At 41.8% G+C, this 23,392-nt stretch overlaps 1 protein-coding gene across 4 annotated transcripts in view; it reads right to left on the reverse strand.

Moving 5' to 3' along the window:
- LOC124607013 (translation factor GUF1 homolog, mitochondrial) overlaps window positions 1–23,392 on the reverse strand; it is a 128,570-nt gene that overhangs the window by 52,598 nt on the left and 52,580 nt on the right. For 3 of the 4 annotated variants that reach the window (XM_047139168.1, XM_047139169.1, XM_047139167.1), the window contains exons 4-5: window positions 4,450–4,689; window positions 4,150–4,277 (exon numbers count right to left, since the gene is read on the reverse strand). In XM_047139168.1, coding sequence (XP_046995124.1) covers window positions 4,150–4,277; window positions 4,450–4,689 — 368 coding nt within the window. The remainder of the gene's footprint in view (window positions 1–4,149; window positions 4,278–4,449; window positions 4,690–23,392) is intronic. The other variant, XM_047139170.1, reaches the window with a different exon arrangement.

Consider the following 23,392-nt stretch of genomic DNA (forward strand, 5'->3'; position numbering starts at 1 on the left):
ATTGTTTTAGTGATGTTGCTGACAATGTCATCCATTTACATGGATGTACAATTGGCATCTGCAAGCTAATGATTGTCTAAAGCACTAGAAGCAACCAGATGTTTTACAAATAATGTCTGCAGCTTCAACCAAAAGAGCAACCAGCTCATCTTGCGTAACTATTGGTATCTTGTAAATCAAATGCTTCATTTTCCTCACTAAAACAACTATATAGGAGTGAGGCCAGGAGAACGTAGTGACCATGGTACTGGTCCACCCCTCCCAGTCCAACAATATTCTCTGACATCAATGAAAAATTGTGGTGGGACCTTGTCATGCTGAAATCATAACTGTTACTGGACTGCTACAACAATCTGGGAGTAGTCCCGTTGTGCTGGGGTCAACGTCTTAGAGGCATAAGCAATGGGCTGTTCGGAGCCATAGGCATCCCGGTGCGCGATGACGGCCCCAATGCCGTATGCCGACGCATCAGATGTCACAACCAAGAGGCGGTCCAGAGAGAAGGGAGTAAGGCAAGGGGCGGACTTCAGCATCGCCTTTAAACGGAGAAAAGCCTGGTCACAGGCAGGAGTCCACACAAAAGGTACCCCTTTGCGATGCAAGTGATTGAGGGGTTGAGCAACAGAGGCAGCCTGGTGCAAGAACTTTAAGTAATAAGTAACCTTGCCCAAAAACACCTGCAGTTCAGATAAGTCCTTGGGACATTATGACCCGAAGAGCGAATGCCATCTTTGCTAAGAAAGTGGCCTAATTATTCCACTTCCGGTTGAAAAAAACTACATTTGTCCAGCCAACAGCGTAGACCAGCAGACTGCAGAGCTTGAAATAAGGCGCTGAGGTTTTGCAAATGTTCCTGGTGGGAACGCCCGGTCATCAAGATGTCATCCACATAATTCACACAGGCAGGGATAGGCTGTGTAAGCTGCTCCAGGAAGCACTGGAAAATGGCCGGCGCCGAAGAGACACCAAAGGGAAGGCACTTGTACTTACACAATCTGAAAGGCGTGTTGATAACCATGATGTTCTGAGATTCGGCATCCAAGGGCAACTGGTGGTATGCCTCAGCCAGGTCGATCTTGGAAAAATACTCTCCCCCGGCAAGCTTGGCAAGAAGGTCTTCCTGTCTGGGAATGGTGTAAGTGTCAACGAGGGACTGAGCATTGACTGTAGCACCGAAGTCCCCACACAGCTGAAGGGACCCATTGGGTTTCTGTATGACCACCAGTGGTGTCGCCCATGCACTGTAAGTTACAGGCTCCAGCATGCCAGCGGCCTGGAGCCGATCAAGTTTCTGCTTGACCACTGGCCGTAAGGCCACTGGAAGGGGCCGGGCCCGGAAAAAGCAAGGCTGTGCATCCGGCCGTAGGGTGATGTGTGCCTGAAAGCCAGAAGCACATCCAAGATCCAGTGCAAACAACGACGCAAAAGCGGAGCACAGATCGTCCAAGTCCTGAAAGGGAACAGCTGTGGAAGTGACCTTAACTTCGTCGGTAATTGAAAAGCCAAACAGTTGAAACACATCCAGGCCAAAAACATTCAAAGCCGATGGATGGTCGACGACAAAGAGGGTAAGGAGCCGGGGAACATGCTTGTACGTCGCCTGAACGACGAACTGCCCACGAAGGGGAATGGAACCATCTCCGTAGGCGACCAAATGGCGAGAGGGAGGCAACAACGCAGCAGAGCCTAGCCGGGTATATGTCGCCATATTAATCAGGGAGACTGTGGCCCCAGTGTTGACCTGAAAACTGACATCCTCTGTGAAAATGCGCAGCATGAGGAAAGCTTCTGCACTGATCCTGTGGGACGACCGACTGCAGAGCATGGACGGTATCTTGAGGCCCAGGAGGGGCAGGACTGGATCGAGTCGAGCGACTACGACAAACCAATCGGATGTGGCCCTCCTTGTTACACAGCGTGCACGTTTTCCAACGCTGGGGACAAACAGTCCGCGAATGGGCAGTAAAGCACTGTGGGCAAGATGGAAGTGGGCTGCGCGACCGGCGATGAGGGGCGACCGACGGTGCCGATGCCATAGAGACGTCAGACAATGAGGAGTTCCGACGATGCTGGCCTCTGTTGGCTGGGCCACGTCGACGTTGTGAGGGTGGAACCTGGTGTGACGCCGCAATCGCTGCCACCTGCGGTTGTGCCGTAAGATGCTCATTAGCCGCTTGAGCAACTTCAAAGGAGTGGGCAATGTGGAGAATCTCTTCCAAGGAGGGGTTGTTGAGTTTCAACGCCGCATTACAGACCTCAGGATTGGGAGCCAGCTGAACCACCACATACCGGATCAGGGAGTCTGCATACAAAGCCTTACACTGCTGATTGGTGCACATAAAATCACATTGACGGCTGAGGCCCTGCAAGTCTGTGACCCAGGAATGATACGATTGACCAGGCTGTTTATGGTACTGGTGGTACTCCAGCCTAGAGGCGACCACATGGTAGCGCTGGGAATAATAGTTTGTCAGCAAAAGGCAGATCCCCTGGAAAGAGAGAGCCACAGGATCGGACAACGGTGCCAACTTGCAGAGAAGAAAGAATGTGTCCGGAGAGGCCCAATACAAACACAACAACCGCTGCAAGGAGTCGTCAGTGACTTGAAAAGCCGTGAAATGTTTCAGCTGATGTAAGTAGGTTTCCCAGTCCTCTTTAGTGTCACTAGAGGGTGGAAATGATGGCGGACGTGGGAAAGCATTGGACACCTGAGGACTCTGAAGCTGTTGCAGTAATGCGTCCCGGGCATCGACTTTGTCCGTCAGCAACTGCAGCGACTTTTGTACGATGTCTAACTGGAGCTCCTGGTGCTGCATGAGCTGCTGCTGTTGCTCCAGCAGACACACCAACTTCGCCTCTATACCAACAATGACCACCGTTTACCTCGGCGACCGGGATGGCTGCGGGGTTGAAATGACGGAAAGTGTGGCGGGACTCGCAGAGAGGCCCGCGAACAACAACACAACAGGAGAGAATGGACATGACCACCGAAGGACAGAACGAACAACAACAAGATCGAACAACGCAGTCACAACATGTCCACTCGTACACAGAACAAGTAAGTAAGCTGTCTTAACGCGAGGCGATGTGTCAACAGACGTACGCGAGATTAGGCTGGCTGGCTGAGGGAGAGGCAGGCAGGAGAGCCGCTATTGGCCGCTGGAACCACGTGTTCCACTGTGGCGCTCTCACACTAAAAGCGGGCCAGGAGGCGTGTGCCACCACAGCTTACAGTGCGATGGTGCAGAGACCTCTAGGAGTCTTCGACATCCATGATGTCTGGCGCGGATTCAAATTCTGCGGCGTGTGGTACCAGAGTGAGTAGCAATCTATCCTTTTCATAATTATTGATATTTCAATGTGTACTTTACTTTGTTTGATTCTTTACACTTTCCTGTGTGGCACTGCAACAATGTACAACTAGACTGGCGCAACTGCAAATATCAGTTTATATCCCATTAAAGTTACCTGAAAAACTGATATCAAGTAGGAAATCAAATTAGAACAAACAATGAGCAGAAGTTGATGGGTTTCTTCTATGGAGCTTATATATAAAAGGAAGAGCATGCTGTAAACACCAGGTGACACTGATAAATGTGGCCTACCCATTTCTACCCAAAACTATTTCTCATTTAGATCCTCTTAGCACAGCTTCTGAGTGATTTATCACTAACTTTGTTGGTATTTGTACCTGGTGTAGTGATGTGACAAATATGAATGGAAAGAACAGCAAAACAGAACTAACATACTAATACACTGCAAGGGATCTATTGGCTCATTTACTTCGCAAAAACACAGTTCAATACTGGTCAACAGCTGCAGTCATTTCATAAACAACACCAGTTCATATTTCGATGGTGGGCAATGAAAACTCCATCTGTCTGAGAAAACAAGCAATTCCGGCAACCAGTAACTCCGAAACCATAAAGAGATTTCAAAGTGCATGTATTTCTCTAATCTGTTAGTGACTATGCTTCTACTATACAGTTAGGTGTTTAGCAACTTTCTGTATCACTTTATATTATATTTTTAGAAGCCATATTTGCATCACCCGAAAAATTTAACAAAATGGAGTTGGAGGTTTTCACTGCCTACCATCAATATATTTTGCCCAGGTTAGGACAGCTCTTTCTATATCAGGAATATCACCTTTGTAAGTGACACTGGGGGCTGTCAGCACGGCTTGTGCCCCATACTCTTGTTCTAACCTCTGGCTGAAAACTTCTAAATGAAGCAGCCCAAGGAAACCCAGTCGCCAACCCTGCCCTAAAGCAGGACTGCAAACAAAAAACATTTATCAATATTTTGTGTAGACATAAGTAATTTTTAATATGATAAAAGTCTTCTATTTCTGCTTTGTCAACTGTGCATGAATAATACAAATATTACATCGGATCTACATAATTTGAACCAAATGCAAGTGCAGTGAAAACCTGTAGGCAACTGTACCTAGAATCCACAGACACAGAAACAGCTGGGTCATTAAGAACAAGTTTCTCAATAGCTCCTCTCAGAGCAACATGTTGTGACTGATCCATTGGATAAACTCCAGCAAAAACCATGGGCTGTGCTGGCTTGAATCCTTCAATAGGTTCTACAGTCATATCCTTTAAATGAAATGTATCACCTATATGAGCTTCTTTAGTGGACCGCATGTTACATGTTATAAATCCAACCTGTCCAGCTGCTCTGTCAACAAACAGGAAGAAAGAAAAATATTTAAAAAAAAAAAAAAATAAATTTTCTATAGGAATAACAGGAGAACACTATCCTCCAACATAACAGTTGTTTTACTTTAGAAATCAAAAGTCTCAGATTGCAGGGCGGCGTTAAATATTTGAGCTGTGAATTTGAGATAGATAAGCTTGTCCTGGACATTGACTTGCAGCAAGTAAGAAGCTTGGCACACAGACTTAAAATTATCTGGAAACAAGTTCAGTGAAATAATGTTAAAGCCGCAACCAGGCAAATGCAGAGGGGAAATAAAGAAGCGACCTACCCCATATCAGCCAGGAGACTGGGCACTACTGTGAAATCCGGCGATTAAGAAGAGAAGGACACATCCCCTTTTGAAGGCTTGTACCAGATAATACGTTTGATGGTTGGTTGGTTGATTTGGGAGAAGGGACCAAACAGTGAGGTCATCGGTTCCATTGGATTAGGGAAGGATGGGGAAGGAAGTCGGCCATGTCCTTTCAAAGGAATCATCCTGGCATTTGCCTGAAGCAATTTAGGGAAATCATGGAAAACCTAAATCAGGATCACCAGACGCGGGTTTGAACTGTCGTCTTCTGAACGCGAGTCCAGTGAGCTAACCACTGCGCCACCTCACTCGGTCTACGTTTGATGTCTACTATTACTGCAGAGATATAGCTGTCTGACCACCCAGTGATCATTCATTTTGATAGTCCAAAACCTTATTAGGGAAATATGCCATCCCCACCTGCTGCTGCTGCAGTAGAGCTGCACCGAGACAAACCATGAACTGTTAAAATAGTGTCTAAGAGGAAGAAACCACCACCCCCATCATGACCCAGATTAGCTGCATGTTCTAAGCATTCTTATGCACTGTGGTCACATGACTAGGAGCAGCTTATTGTCCTAATTAATAATGACCTGCACTATTATTCTCTAGAAACTCGTGACTGGTGAGACATGGCTGGCATGCACTGAGTTTTCTAACCAGTCATAATAGTACTTCTTTTTCATTTTCCTGCTATGGCTTTCTCTACCACCTATCATCTTTTCCCTTGGCATTACTTCAGCGAAGACCAGCAGTCTGGGATTATGAATCTGCAATTACCTAACTGGTTTTGCTGTAGGTAACTTTTGTTGCAAATGCACTGATTCGTTACACTCTTGGATATGGTCATTACCAATATTCTTCTGTATGCTGCACAGAAGTCACCCTCATTCTGCAAACGGCCTTGTCAAAGCACTCTCTTGTCCTTGGGATGGGAAACTGCCCCTAAAGGTGGAAGAATCAGCAATAATCAATGGCATGAGGATGCAGAAGGCAATGTAAACCACTGCATTAAAGACATGTATTGCGTATTCACAGGACAAGGCCTATAATTGGAAAAGTATTATGACGATGTGTCCACTGGCAAAAGATTCTGGAACAGTCACCCATTCGGATCTCCAGGAGGGGACTGCCAAGAGGGAGGTGAACATGAGAAAAAGACTGAATAGCCAATGGAAGTCAGGGCATGGAATGTCAGACACTTGAATGTGGGAGGTAAGCAGGAAAATCAGAAAAGGTAAATGCAAAGGATTGATCCAGATATAGTAGGGGCCAGTGGGGTGAAAAGGAAAGAAGACAAGGACTTCTGGTGAGATAAATATAGGGTAATATCAACAGAAGCAGAAAATGGTGTAACAGGAATAAGCTTCATTATGAATAGGAAGGTAGGGCACAGAGTGTGTTACTGTGAACAGTTTAGTGATGGGGTTGTTCTTATCAGAATCGATAGCAAACAAACATCGACAACTATAGTTCAGGTATACATGCTGATGTCACAAGATGAAGATGAAGAGATAGAGAAAGCATTGGAGGATATTGAAAGAGTAATACAGTAGATAAGGGTAGATGAAAATCTAATAGTCAAATGTTCAAATGTGTGTGAAATCTTATGGGACTTAACTGCTAAGGTCATCAGTCCCTAAGCTTACACACTACTTAACCTAAATTATCCTAAGGACAAACACATACACCCATGCCCGAGGGAGGACTCGAACCTCCGCCGGGACCAGCCACACAGTCCATGACTGCAGCGCCTTACACCGCTCAGCTAATCCCGCGTGGCATAAAATAGTCATGGAGGACTGGAATGCAGTTGTATGGGAAGGAGTAGAAGAAAAGGTTACCAGAGAATATGGACTTGGGGCAAGGAATGAGGGAGGAGAAACACAGACTTACATAATAAGTTTCAGCTAGTAATAGCGAGTACTCTCAAGAATCACAAGAGAAGAAGGCATTCTTGGAAAGGGCTGGGTGATGCGGGAAGATTTCACTTAGATTACATCATGTCAAACAGAGATTTCATAATCAGATACTGTATTGTAAGGGATACACAGGTGCCGATATAGACTCTGATCACAACGTGGTAGTGATGAAGAGTATGCTGAAGTTTAAAGGATTAGTCACCAAGAATAAACCCACAAAGATGCGGGAGAAGTACTAAGGAATGATGAGTAACACTTGATGTTTTCTACAGTTCTAGATAAAAAAAAAAAAAGAAGAAGGTTCAAATGGCTCTGAGCACTATGGGACTTGACATCTATAGTCATCAGTCCCCTAGAACTTAGAACTACTTAAACCTAACTAACCTAAGGACATCACACAACACCCAGTCATCACAAGACAGAGAAAATCCCTGAACCCGCTGGGAATCGAACCTGGGAACCTGGGCATGGGAAGCGAGAACGCTACCGCACGACCACAATTTGCGGACTTCTAGATACAGCAACAAGGAATAGCTCAGTAGGCAATACAGTTGGAGAGGAATGGACATCTCTAAAAAAGGGCAATCACACAAGTTGGAAAGAAAAACATAGGTGCAAAGAAAGTAGCTGCGATGAAACCATGGGTAACAGAAGAACTATTTCAGTTGATCTATGGAAGAAGGAAGTACAAAAATCTCAGGGAAATTCAGGAATACAGAAGTACAAGTTGCTGAGGAACGAAATAAATAGGAAGTGCAAAGAAGCTAAGATGAAATGGTTGCATCAAAAATGTGAAGAAATGAAAAAAGAAATGATTGTTCGAAGGACTGACTGAGTGTATACAAAAGTCAAAGCAACCTTCGGTGCAATTTAAAGCAAGGGTGGTAACATTAAGAGTGCAATGGGAATTCCACTGTTAAATGAAGAGGAGAGAGCGGATGGGTGGGAAGAGAACATTGAAGGCCTCTAGGTGGGGGAAGATTTGTCTGATGTGATAGAAGAATTTAGAGGAGACAGCGGATCCAATATTAGAATCAGAATTTAAGGGCGCTTTGGAGGACTTACAAACAAATAAGGCAGAAGGGACAGATAACATTCCAGCAGAATTTCTAAAGTCATTGGGGAAGTGGCAACAAAATGATTATCCATGTTGGTGTGTAGAATGTATGAGTCTGGCAACATACCATCTGATTTTTGGAAAAATATCATCCACACAATTCCGAAGACTGCAAGAGCTGATAGATACAAGAATCATCACACAATCAGCTTCAGAGCTCACACATCAAAGTTGCTGAGAAGAATAATGTACAGAAGAATGGAAGAAGATTGAGGATGTGTTAGATGATGATCAGTTGGCTTTAGGAAAGGTAAAGACACCAGAGAGGCAATTCTGACTTTGAGGTTGATAAAGGAAGCAAGACTAAAGAAAAATCAAGACATGCTAATAGGATTTGTTGACCTGGAAAAAGTGTTCGACAATGTAAAGTGGTGCAAGATGTTCGAAATTCTGAGAAAAATAGGGGTAAGCTATAGGGAGAGACAGGTAAAACACATTATACACAAGAGCCAAGAGGGAATAACGAGAGTGGATGACCAAGAGTGACGTGCTCAGATTAAAAAGGGTGTAAGACAAGGATGTAGTCTTTCACTCCAACTGTTCAATCTGTTCATCACAGAAGCAATGATGGAAATAAAAGAAAGGTTCAGGAGTGGACTTAAAATTCAAGGTGAAATGATATCAATGATACGATTCGCTGATGACATTGCTATCCTGAGTGAAAGTGAAAAAGAATCACATGATCTGCTGAATGGAATAAACAGTCTAATGAGTACAGAATATGGACTGAGAGTAAACCAAAGAGAGACAAAAGTAAGAGAAATAACACAAATGAGAAAAGCAAGAAACTTAACATCAGGATTGATGGTCACATAATAGATGAAGTTAAGGAATTCTGCTACCTAGGCAGCAAAATAACCAATGACGGATGGAGCAAGGACGACATGAAAAGCAGACTAGCATTGGCGAAAAGGGCATTCCTTGCCAAGAGAAGTCTACTAGCATCAAACATAGGCCTTAATTTGAGAAAGAAATTTCTGAGGATGTACATTTGGAGCACAGCATTGCATGGTAGTGGAACATGGACTGTGGCAAAACAGGAACAGAAGAGAATCAAAGCATTTGAGATGTGGTGCTACAGACAAATGTTGAAAATTAAGTGAACAGAAAGGGTACGGAATGAGGAGGTTCTGTGCATAATCGGAGAGGAAAGGAATATTTGGAAAACACTGACAAGGAGAAGGGGCAGGATGATAGGACATCTGTTAAGACGTCAGGTAATGATTTCCATGGTACTAGAGGGAGCTGTACAGGGCAAAAACTGTACAGGAAGACAGAGACTGGGATACATCCAGTAAATAGTTGAGGACATAGGTTGCAAGTGCTACTCTGAGATGAAGAGGTTGGCACAGGAGAGGAATTCCTGGCAGACTGTAACAAACCAGTCAGAAGACTGATGACTAAAAAAAGAGTGCTGCACTGCCTACCATGCTGTGCTGCAGCACTCACTTGTGACATATGGATTGCTTACAATTATGTTGTACCTTTATTTTTCAGCTTTCATGTAATTTTAGATTGTTAAAGTAGACATGGAGGAACTGACAGGAGAGACCATTCCCTTTTCATCAAAACATTTGTAAGAGTATGTTTTGTGCTTTATCTGCTTATGCTGCTATGGAGGTACCCCATTGGGAAGCAATTAAAACACCTTACTTATACTTTTACAGGCCACACTATATTTCACCCCAGATTTTGATTTAAGAATGTTTATACAGTAATGTAAACTTCAAAAAAGCTTCTGATTGCATCCACAGATCTTCTATGCTGGACATATTAAGAAATTTTGAACTTCATCCCAAATTAATACAAATGATAAAATTAACCCTCACAAACACCAAGTCCAAAGTAAAATTCAGAGAACTATCTGAGCCATTTATGATTAAAACAGGGTTAAGACAAGGAGATGGTCTATCACCATTGCTCTTCATCTGTGCTCTTGAATACTAGATGAGAGAATAGTACAAAGAAGATCCTAAAAACATAACAATTGAAACCAAGAAAGATGACATAAACCTAAATTGTTTGGGATTTGCACATGACCTGGCATTAAATGGCTCTGAAGGCTATGGTACTTAACATCAGAGGTCATAAGTCCCCTAGAACTTAGAACTACTTCAACCTAACCAACCTAAGGACATCACACACATACATGCCCGAGGCAGGATTCAAACCTGCGACTGTAGCAGTTGCGCGGTTCCGAACTGACTTGACATTACTAACTAATTATGTACAAGAAGCTAGAAATCAAATAATGAGCCTGCAAAATATAGTGCAAAAGTAGGACTCCAGATATCCTTCGAAAAGACTGAGATGATTCTAACAGACCCACTAGTAATAGACCATGTAACAGTACACAATGGAAAAATTAAAATAGTGAAGCAATTTAAATATCTTGGAGAGATTATAACACACAACTTGGATGAAAAACCTGTTTGGCAAAAAAGAACCAATAAAATGATAAAAGCTCAGAAACTAACATGGTCTACATACGAGAAGAAATGTCTGTCAATTCAAACAAAATTAAAACACTACAAGGCAGTGGTTTAGCCAGAGGTAACATATGCAAGCGAGACTCTTTTTAAAGTCACTATGAGAAACAGAGTCAACAAAATACTAAAAGTAGAGAGAAGAATAGCTAGAACACACATAAATAAATAAAAAACCAGAAGGAAGGACAATGGCAGATAGTGCCGAATGAAGTAGTATACAGGGAACTGGAGCCCATCACAGATACTATACATAAAAAGAGAATTTCTTTCTTTGGCCACATAATGAGGACACCAGAAACCAGATTAGCAAGAAAAAATTATGCAGAAACTGTGGAATCTGAAGCAACAAGTACGATGAATCAAGGAAATTAAAGAGGATATGGGAGAACTAGATATAACCTCGGATAATCTGCAAAACAAGACAGAAAATCTCAAGACACTGAAAGACAAGAAAATAAGATTTAAACCAACGTAGACAAACGACACACAATGAAAAGGGTATTTACATATGAGGAAAGACAGGAAAGATCAGAAGGAATGAAAGGTACTGGGCAGTTAAGAAAGAATGAAACGTGTGATTACTGAAGAAGAGGACCAGGAAATGATTGACTAAAGTGGTCCAATGAGGCCGTAAAAGCAAATAATAATAATAATAATAATAATAATAATAATAGTAATGTGCTTATATTGGAGAGTCCACAGATAGTTATTATGCATTATGCCATTATTTAACGTGTTACTGACATATGTAATTGATGTATCTTCAAGAGTAATACATACTAAAACTGGACCAAGCTCCAATATTTATTTTTCATATTTACTTTAGTTCTTTGATAGATGATAACAGCAAGTACCATTATCCTCCTGAAACAAATGTATGAGGTGCGTTATTAAGCAATTTCTTCCTCCTGAACTTCCAAAATTGTTTGCTCACTCAACAAACACGACGTATTTGTAGCAGAACTACAGCAAAACCTAATGAGTACATGGAGAAAATTACGTCAGTGAAATCAAATTGGCTCAGCCATTCTCAACAACAGCTGTTACATTCGCCAATGTTCCTTTTGAAATAATATTACAAACTGACAACAGAAGGCAGTACAGGTCAAGGGGCAGGTAGTGATGTCCATACGTTGTTCTCATTTGAAATGAGTCCAGTTTTCAAGCGATGGATGGCTCACGTGTCGAGAGAAGTGGGGCCCGACTTATATGCAGGTTTGGTCTCCAAAGTTTAAGGACTTACCAGACCTTAGAAGTACGCTGACACCAGTCAGTTAACCACTATGAGCACTGGGGTCTTGACTTAAACTTCTTCCAACACATATGTGATGTACTGGCTGAAACCTTTTTAAGTGTGATATTTATTACAATGTACCTGATTGATATGTACTATGTTGTTATAACTGTAAGTATTATGCAACCTTTCATTATTTGTAATTCTGATGTACTGCTGTGCCAAAAACTCCTTCATGAACACTTAAAATACCTAGTCTTATGGATAATTCTGGTGTCTGGTACCTTCATCCTCGGATACTGCCAATTTTGCACAGTCTCTGTAGCAAAAGAATTAATCATGTGTTTCAAATGTTCACTTCTGTCAAACAAATGAGTGAGTAACTGAGATAAGTACAGCACCCAGTTGCTCTGGGACTTAATCTGAACCACACTTGAATAAACGTCTCCCCAGAAGTAGTCTGTGATCTGTTCACCCTTGCTCAATAAAACACTTACCGGGACACATGAGTCACAGTCTGAGAAAAGCTCAAAATTCATATCTGGCATTTAAACATGCTAAGGAGCTCCACTCGTCTCCAAATTACAGAACACAAATATCTACTACCTTTTTCTGATAAGCTGAGTATCTTGGTACGAAAGGCTAACACCACGAACGAATGCCTCGCATTGCCTTACCATCTACCCTATACCTGCTCTGGTTTGTCACTAAGCAAATACAAGGTCTTTCTTGCAATCTTGAGGAATTGGCAGACCCGTTAGTAGCACAAATCTTCAATGAAGACAGTTCCATTGGTGGAGGAGTCCCTGCCCCTACTATTTCCAGCACATTACATCATCATGTTGCCTGTTTGCTTCATGTCAGCGTCCCCAAAGAGTGACAACCTTGACTTGAGAATGGCTCATTTTATTTTTGTTGTCTGCCTAAGTTCTGTTATTCATTCTAGCAGCAATCTCAATCAGTCACTACTTTTTGTTTTCCTACCTCCATTCTTAACTGACTCTGTGGGTCCAGCAGAGATATTTTTATATCCTATCCAATTATTAACCTAACACACTCAGACGAGTGCTAGTCTGATTCTACCTATGCACAACCATGGTGACACACCCACATCACATACATTTACTAGGCACACAATGGTTCACTTTGTACATCATAACTTCACCATTTCCCTGTATGATGGAGTCCTGCTGTACAGCTGCAGAATCATTCTGCCAGTTTTAGTATCACTTGTTCAGCGAATTGGCAGTTAGAGAGACTGTATTCCACCTATGACATTTGGAGACTATCTCAGACACTTGTCCATTGGTTCAGCTGTTTCCCCTATCAAGGAGGCACAGCCACAATCGTCCATTCTGCCACATATCAGTAGGTGGCTGCCATTGGATGGTCCTAGGTTATTGTTTTGCTCACCCCTGCTTAATTCATCTCTCCTGCTGGGCCACCTATGCTTTAATATTCTTCTTCAGTGGAAGGAGAGTAGTTTTGGCTAAGCTTTCCCACCAGTACCGGTTTGCTATCATAACTTTTCCAGTGAAGAATACTAAGGCACTGTGTCTCCTTTCTACCACATTGACTAATCTTCCTCTTGCCAAATTCAGTTGCAGAGAGTGAACTGAATCTGGGTGAGCTTGTCTGGTACACAGTTAACACTACTAATAGCTATGCCCATCCTGTACTTGACCTCTTTGACTACACAGAGATAACACTTCGTTGTGATCTATTGGCTGCCTGCTCCTGAGTGATTATTGTAAGGTGTCCATTTGAGTAAGCCCTTGAATGTCTCAGAAGGGCTAAAATTCAATAAAGCTTTGCCACTCTCATTACATGTTTCAGTTGTGTGCATTTCCCTTATTAATGTGGAGTCACTTAGGGACTGCTGTTTGTATTACTAGCTGGTTAATACCTACAGTCATGCCCGTCTCTCTCTCTCCTTCTCCTGTTGTCACTCCTACAATGGGAACTCGTAAAGTTGTTATAGATTTTGATCAATTCACTGGATGCCTTGAATAATGCCTGTGATCATTCTCTCCCACACTGACGTTTCATAAACCTTACAGACTGAGGTCATTACACTACAGACAAGCCGTCTACATACAGCAACTGCTTGCATTTTGTAGACACCATTACCGCCTGTTTAGCCTTAATGCCTTGCCTACCATCCACCAACGTTTGAATCCTACACAAAAGTAACTGGACACCTGGTTTCAATCAATTCCTTCCTTGTGAATTTGTATTTCCAGTCTTGTGCAAATCCAGCAGTATCATGCAGTGCACATTGCGTGGACTGGCTGGGTAGCTCTTCTGTTGGCAAAACTTACAAACCCACCATGCCCACAAAGTGTGGCTGCTTTACAATAACATATGTTTACAAAAGCAGACTGTACTCTATTCCTACAAGTCAACTGTCACTTTTGTTTGTTATGCCCACACATTTGTTCCCCAGGCCTACTGTGCTGCTTTAATAGGTAGTGGGTTACTGTTCAGTAGTTCCCAATGTGATATCATCATCCCCTACTTTAAGTTATCTGTGTAACTGGTATACCATTTCTATGTATGTCTGAAGTAGTTGCTGTTGCATCTACATGACATACACTTGGAAGTGCACCCTCATGATAACTGGTCACTACTCCTCAACTTCACAGATAAACAACTGCTGCAATCAATAGATAAGATAATCACACAAGGAGAAGGATGGATCAGCAAGGATTGTGCTGTTGCCCATATTCAGGACTTGCATCACTGTAAGTAAATGTTAACTGTAATGCTACCAAGCACCATTTCCACTCCTCTAGTCCCAATTTTGCTTGGTGTTACTATATGGCTCGTATACCAGCAGGGTTATTGTAAATGACTTTGCAAGCCACACCAGCAAGTTTTACCTGAGCATCAGCAGCGAGATTCTCCTTTACATCTTTACAGCTAGTTATAAGATTATTGGTGTGACTCTCTGTTACAAGAGCAGGAAAAAGTAAAATGTGTTAGTGATGCTTAACACGTGGATGGAACCATTTCAAACAGTAAAGCTGCACATCCCAGTGCATATGAGTATGTAAATTAATGCAAACTCCGCTCTGGTGGACCGATAACTCCCACTCCAGTCCATGTCATACATGGAATTAATTATTACCTGTTTAAAGGGATTAAATACCACTGTGCGTCTTGGGAGACACCATAGCAGATAGATTATACAAGAGATAACTAAGAAAGGAAATTATAACCAGTCATGTACAATTGATGGAATCGACCAGGACAGTTCCTAACTTAAATGGCCTTCAGTCACAATACTACAGCCTGGGAGCACAATGTGTAAAATTAGTTTTAGTTACATTCATTGTTAACCTCACGTCATTATCACTGGATACCACAACCAATATTGTGAAGTATCTCCGTGTAACTGAATGCCTTCATGCTATGTAAAATAATTTCCCTGAGATCTGACATAATACCTGATGGGCAGAATGTTGCAGCTTCAGAGGCAGTTCATGGATGAGGCCCACTCAGCAAATGCCACTTGCATACACACCACTGCCACTTGGCTCTGCTCTGCAGCCATGTGCATAGGCGTGCTCTGAGTCCAGCCCATTGCCAGTCACCGTGTGACCTCCATACCACACGCCACATACTGCCCCCACCAAGACCCACTGCACCTCACCATCATCCGCCATGTCAACCGTACTACATTGTACACCATAGATTTTGTAAACGTTGCTACATCTAATATAACTTGAAAAACTTAAACAACATTTATAAAACTGTCCAAACCACAATTGCTACCATACAACAAAAACCACCCTTCATTAGTCTGTGAGGCTCCCTTAATGCACTGCCAGCCCAAGCGAGCCTTTTCAGCAATTAATTAGCATTTTTAAATTTGATAACTGCCTCCTGTGAAGGGCGGAAGGGTTGTATGGCAACCACCTGCTTGGAGGGGGTAGAACCAGGATCTTTTAATTTTTTTATTGAAAGTTCTTGTTTCTATGACTTTAGCTGGGGCACTTTGGAATTACTTCACAGCCCTCTACTGTACCAGCAAGTGATGCTGGCATGTTGCTGTTCACACAGTCATGGCTGTTGACGGAGGGATGCCTTGGCCAGACTCTGCTGACAACCTCTGGCCAATAAAGGTGTTAGAAAGGAACACGTGGTGGGCAGGATGCAAGCTGTTGGGGAACAAGGCACCAACACTTTGCTCTCTTGGATGTTGGCTTCTGATCTGTTAACACGGTTCTCTCCTGTACTCCCATGCTATCCTTGAGACTTTGGTCATAGCACCTGGCTTCCAAGCAGCTGGTTGCTTCCTCACCTGGAAGTATTCCATAATCATGGATACAAGATCTCCAGGGATTTTCTAAGTTTCCTGGTCATTGTTTCTACACAATCTACAGTTCTGGATGCTCACTTCTCAACCCACTCCCACAGTCCTGCACAACAGCTTTGGTACAAAGTGCCTGCTGCTGGTGTGAGACAGCACAAGTTGGTCATGTTTCCAACATGTCCCTTCTTGAATTTCATGTACCAATGCTTCAAGTGTGGCCATGAGTAGGTTATTTTCTCAAACTGTGGGAATAAACCATGGTGAATTTCACAGCATTAACATTCACATTCAAGAGAAGGCTTTTTAGCATGTGCTGCACAACATCAGGCTTCACCTGTCTCTCACACTCATCGCAGAAGCTGCTGAAAGCAGGGAGAACAAGGTGTCCCAAGATCAGCACACTCTTTAAGATACCCATATTTATGTGGTCACAGACACTCAAGCATGTCACACATTAGGTGGGTGCATAGTTCAGAAGGACTCATTTATACTTGATCAACTGCAGAAAATGGACTGCCCACATGGGTTAAGCTAAATAATGTACATTTAGCTGTTGGGCTTATCATTAACTCTCAAGGATCACAGCCACAAAAGACTCACATAGGACAGTACCTGACAGAGGCAAAAATCTGCAACTCTTTTTTCATCACCTTCTAGTATCTTCTCCCAGTTACTGTATTGCATTGTATTGTTTTATTGACCCTCTTCATCATTTTTGTACGTAGATAGAAACTGATATTGGACAAAAATTGTCTATCAATTACAAATACATAGGGGTTTATATACAAAAAACCTCAAAGCAAATTATTACTTACACACAATTATACTTAGTCTTTAGGATAGCGCTACTTATTTTGTTATATATTAGTCTTTCAAAAAGCTTGTAGCAGCAGCTAAGTGCGGCAATGGGGCGATAGCTTTCTACCTTGTTGCTGGGTTTGCCAGGCTTCAGAACAGATATTATCTTCACCTTTTTAAACTCCAATGGAAGTTGACCAGTCAGCAGGATGTCAGTGAAGAATTCTGCCAGCCATTTCTTAGCTTTTCCTCCCATTTGGATCAGGAATTCTGGATGGATACCATCGAATCCCGGCGCATTAAGAGGTTTGAGGTCCTTCAGTCCAGAGTCAATGTCTGAAACTGTGAATGGATGGGTATACTCAGATGAGGGAGATGCCTTCTTTTTCAGGTCACGAAGCTGTCGTCTGATACATCTTGTATTTTCTTGTCAGGAGGTACTCTTGAGGTAGTAATGATGTGGGAAGCAATTTGGTCTGGTGTTACTTCGGAATTTTTTCTGCATGCTGGTGCACTTCCTCCTAGTTTTCTCAGGCAGGCTTCAGACGAGGGCGTAGCTGCTGCGACCAAGTATTGTCTCTCACATCCTCCATAGAGTCAGGACACGAAATGAAGCAGAAAACATCTGTGGCATTTGTTGATCTAATTGCCGCCTTCGACACTGTGTGGAGGGAAGGCCTTATCTACAAATTTCTCCACATCATACCCTGCAGAACAATGGCTCGACTGATTAACAGCATGCTAAGTGATCGGAAGTTCCAGGTAATCACTGGAAGCAACATAAGTAAGGAGAGGAAGCTGAACAACAGATTACCTCAAGGATCAGTTCTGTCACCCTTACTGTTCAACCTATATCTATCTGATCTACCTGACACTTCGTCCAGAAAATACTGCTATGCCGATGATCTGGCTCTAGCCATAAAACATCAGGAAATGAACACAACAGAAGAGATTCTAGCCAATGACCTGTCTGCATTAGAAAATTACTTCAAAATCTGGAGACTCCAACCCAGTGTGAGTAAAAGAGAAGTGTGTTGCTTCCATTTGAATAACCGGTTGGCGAATGTAAAACTGGTAGTAAGTTTCAGAGGCAGAATTCTTTGTCATAATTGGAACCCAAAGTATCTTGGTGTCATCCTGGATCGTACACTATGCTTCAAACAACACCTTCTTAACTTAGCTCAAAAGTTGAGGACTCGGGACAACATCCTCCATAAGCTATGCGGAACTACCTGGGGATCTTCAGCAACAACCCTGCGATCTTCAGCTCTGGGCTTGGTGTACTCAAGTGCTGAGTATTGTGCACCTGTTTGGACGAACAGTCATCATACAAGGCTTGTTGATACCCAGCTGAATATGACAATGCGCATAATATCTGGCGCAATCAGATCTACTCCAGTTTATTGGCTTCCACTGTTAACCAGTGTAATGCCTCCTGATCTACACAGATTACTGCCCTTATGAGAGAATTCCACAAGATCTCCAGGAATTCTAACCTACCCGTGCATAGCGACCTGCCACTTTTAAATTGTAAGTGACTGAAATCACGCCATCCAACTCTGTGCGATGCAGCTGACATGGTTGCTAAGGATTTCAAACCTCTTGAGGAATGGAAAGGTCGGTGGGAAGCAGCGACAGATGTGCACCTGCATAACATCTTCCCAGGTGCTAAACTTCCAAGTGGATTCGACCTACCACGCAAGACCTGGAGACTACTCTCAACAGAATCCATACCGGCCATGGCCGATGCAGAGATGCTCTCTTTAATTGGAAGAAGCTGCCTGATCCAGCCTGTGACTGCGGGGCTCCATACCAGACTGTTCACCACATTTTCAGTGAATGCAGGATTCGAGCCTATCACAGCACCAAAGAGGACTTCCTGCTAGCAACTCCAGATGCAGTGAGCTGGATTGAAGGACTGGATATTCAGTTGTAAAGACAAACTTAAGTTTCTTGTGTGTCAATATGTACATATGTATATGTAATTTAATTTCATGATATGTCTGTATTAGCCATACGCTAAATAAAAATAAACTTAGTCTTTTTAATTCAGACTGTGATCAGATCTCAAGAAAGAGAAATGGATGGTTCAATGAAGTTGGTTATGTTACGGTTTTCTGCATGCTAACTGGAGAAAACTAAAGAGAGATGAATACACAAATTGTAAAGAAATTATACAAAAAGCTCAGAAATGTTACAGAAGACAACACACAATCATGTTTTATTAATTAGGCTGTTCGATGGAATACTGAAAAAGGATATCAGCTGAATACAAATACAGGCAAAATCTCTGCTCACAAATCAATATGATCTTGAAGTGAGCTATCGGTGCAACAATGAGGTGTTAATTTATGAAGCTAATTTGGGCCTCTATTTAATCAACTGGGAATACTCACATAACACTGCATACATCTACTCACTAACAAGGTTTGTGAATGACTACGTGAAGAAACTTTAAATGAACAGCAGCATATATATTCAGTACACACAAGACATAAGTGATCTTTAAGATGCGAGCACAACCATAATTACTGTTGAAACAAGTGTGCAATAGTCTGCAATATACATTTTCAATAGGGTTCTGATTGAGCAGAATGTTGTTAATAACAATCTGCAGGATTTAAAACCCCAATTGGATGATTTTCACCCTGCAACAGTTTCTTAATCATAGGAATACTTTAAATTCATTTAACTGTGCAATAGGGTAGTAATTATTTGAAATGAATAATTTAGCAGATAATTCTGTCCATATAAGACTACTTTAAGTTTTTTGTGATTGTGTTCCTATAACTATTAAGTCACTAGAATACATTAAGAAATTTAAAAGTTGTTCATGAAATGAAGATTCACGTACTTTAATCTGATTCAGCTGCACTGGTTAGGGTTTTCCATGATCTTTCTAAATTGTTCCACGTGAATATCTGAGTGGTCCATACTGATAGACCAAGGGCAACATCTTTCCCTTACCTTACAGATTTCTAAGACTTGTAAAATAAAGTGGAACTTTATACTGTATGGTCTCGTTATTATTTTCTTTCTGGTATTGTTTTGTTTCCTTTCAAGAAGAATGTAGTGACTGAATGATCACAACCGAGATAGACACAAAGCCTACGTTCTCGACAATAAAACATTTTTATAAGCCTACCTGATGATGCAGAGATTGAAAAAATTGTGTGATGTGGTTAAAGAAATTATTCCAATTGTAAATAATTTGACAGTAAATGAGACCATTCACAAAATAGCAAAATGATTGGGTCACTGACGTTACATTAAAAAGAGAATGAAAACTTTCTAGCTTTTGGAAGAAATCCTTTGATAAGATAGAGGAGGTTGTGTTGGGTGGGGTGGGTAGAGGGAGAAAGGGGCAGTAAGCAAGAAGGGGGGTTGGGGAAGGGTAGCTTATGGCTCGGATGAAGGCAGCAGATATGATGGCTAGGAATGAGGGAGGGAGGGGCGTCAGGTGCATGGGCAAGGCATGTGATACACAGATACCAGAGCCAGTGAGGTGCAGTGCACAATGAAGATGACATGGTGGTGCGGATTGGAAGGGGGGTGCAGAACAGAGGATGGGGAAACTGTTCGATAGAGGGTGTGGGAACAAAGGTTTTCCAATCATAATTCTGTGACAGCCAGTGAAGGATTTGCAACATCAATTGAATGGAATGTATAATGTCTTGAAAGGAGGCTATAAAGTGCAAATCAATAAAAGCAAAACAAGGGTAATGGAATGTTGTCAAATTAAACCAGGCAATACTGAAGGAGTTATATTAGAAACTGACACACTAAAAATAGCAGATGAGTTTTGTGTATTTGGGACACAATATAACTAATAATGCTGAAAGTAGAGGGGTTATAAAATGCAAACTGGTAACAACAAGAAAAGGGTTTCTGAAAAAGAGAGATTTATTAACACTGAATATAATATTGAATTAAAAGTGACATAACCCATGCATCAGGATGACACTTCACAAAAATAACTATTTGCGAAATATCATTACCCTGCTCACCTTTTTACAATGGTGTACAGCAGTCGGGGTTGCCATCACTTTACAGGGTGAGGCATAATATTGAGCAATTTTAAAAAGCGCACGAATGAAGCTGCGTCAGGGAGAGCTGAAGGGGACAGCATCAGTTACGTTTGGTGTGACATAGCATTTAGTCGTAATGGAGTGCTGGACCCCACAGCAACGTACATACGCTGTCAAAGCATTTTATCAAAATGGTAGTTCGTACCAGCTAGCACATCACCCACTCTGCAACCTCTTTAACACTAATCGTAATCGGCTGGTGCCATCTGCCTGTGCGGTTTAAAAGTTGGTTGAGAACTTTGAGGAGACGGTGTCAATGACAAAGAAGAAAACTGGGAGACCAAAAACTGTGTGCATGCCTGAGAAAATTGAACATGTAAGAGTTTCCATTGAGAGAAGCCTTGTTGCTCAGCTCACCAGCACAGTATTACACTTGGGATTTCAAACAGAATGGTAAGAAGAATTGTACACCAAAATTTGCACTATCATCCCTACAAATTCCAAATAGCCCTTAAGGAAATAGATTATGTGAGCCAAAGCCAGTTCTGCTTAGAATTTTTGGACATAGTTAATGAATACTAGGACATTGTAAACCTTTTGTGGATAACTGATGAAGTTCACTTTCATCACTCCAGTTATGTGAACAAGCAGAACTTTCAATTTTGGAGCAGAGAACTGCATCCGCAACCACTGCACTCTGCAAAAAGTTACGGTGTAGTGCGCCATGTCTTCATTAGGGATCATAGGGCCATACTTTTTTGAAGATGGCATTGGCAATGTTGTAACAGTGACTCTGCAAACATACGCAGACATGTTGGAAAACTGTTTTTACTCCGCAACTTGCACACTATGAAGTGAATGATGAGACATTTTTCCAGCAGGATGGAACAACCTTCCACATTGCTAGAGTAAGAATGAATAATATCAATCGTTTGTTTCCAAATCACGTGATCTCCCGAAATGGGGATATTGTATGGCCCTCTAGTTCACCAGACCTCACAACATGTGACTTTTTCTTGTGGGCTTATCTGAAATGCAAAGTTTACCAAGATAACCCTCATCCAGCAAATTGAAACCCTGAAACAGCAGATCTGACAGGTAGCTGTTGAAATCACACTAGCAATGTTGCGCAGTGTGATGAGTCACATCGAGGTTCTTCTGGAGGAATATGTGCATCTAACAGGAGTTATCTTCAAAAAATAACTGATGTTTGACTATAGCAGCAAATGCTTTTTCGTTTATTTTAAGATAATGAAATAAAAAAATTTAACAAAGTGATTTTACTCAACAGCCTTTTAAAAATCGCTCTTTATTATGCCTTACCCTGTAGAATGAAGGTGTACTTTTGTTGAGTAGAACGAATTTTGGGTTGTGAATCGCCATTCAGTTGCAAAGGAAAAATCCTTGCAACTCAAACAGCCTGTGATAGGAGGTGGATGGAGATGGCATATATATTGAGCCAGAAGCGCATGGCATAGATTTTCTGGTGCAAATAGCAAAATCAGGTACTGAATGGGAGGCCAGTGGCCATCTTCCCATTTTCCTTTACTGGTGTGATTACTTTCTCTGATTTTGCTTCATTTCTTTAAGCACCATTACTGTCTGAAGAATATTCGTTTCATGTTGTCTGCATCACACAGACTACTTTTTGAATGACTACATAGTCAGACTTCCTTGTGCAATAAAGTTTAGTACAAAACACATGATAGCAACCACCTCATATAAAAATATTCTGGTTATACAACATATTCAGTATTCCAGGTCATCTACTAATTAATTTATTTTTGATTTTTAGCTTCACTTTGTGCTCTTTTTATTGTAAGGACAGTGTTAAAGATTTGAAACGAGTCAAAATTACAGGCAAGTATAACCCATATTATAACTATATTTACAATCTGTTCCAAATTATACACAGTATTCTAATTTTATGTTTGTCGTTGACTGTGAAGTTTCATGCACGGATATGGAAAACTTGATCAGGCAGCTCAGTTCTTTCTTTACGTGGTTATTTTTGCTACCTAATACCTCTTGTATGTGTTTCACTGAGGGACTTGTTGCTATCAATACTTTTGATGACCAACACAGTGAAGTGCTCTTTAATACAGGTAACAACTTTAGGTTTCAGGAAAGAAAAACTCTCACTGTGAATGAGAGTAGGCTTGTAATGGAACATCAACTGGAGGCAAAATATCACTGACTTAAGCCTAATATTTGACTCAACATCTACGTATTTTTATTTTTGAGAGTGCATATGATAGTGTGAAAAGATGGAAGACAGGAAAAACATTCCAGAAAAGTGGAACTGGAAGGCTGGAGAGTAACAGAAAAGTATTTAGGAAATGTGAGTTGTGTGAAAGTAGGAGGACAGAACACAAATTTATTAGAACCAAAAACTGGACTGAAGCAAGAGTGTGCACTATTCCCACTACATTACATCACTGTTGTGGATGAGATAATGGCATG

Source organism: Schistocerca americana, chromosome 3 (assembly GCF_021461395.2).
Source record: "Schistocerca americana isolate TAMUIC-IGC-003095 chromosome 3, iqSchAmer2.1, whole genome shotgun sequence".
Classification (NCBI taxonomy): Eukaryota; Metazoa; Arthropoda; class Insecta; order Orthoptera; family Acrididae; genus Schistocerca; species Schistocerca americana.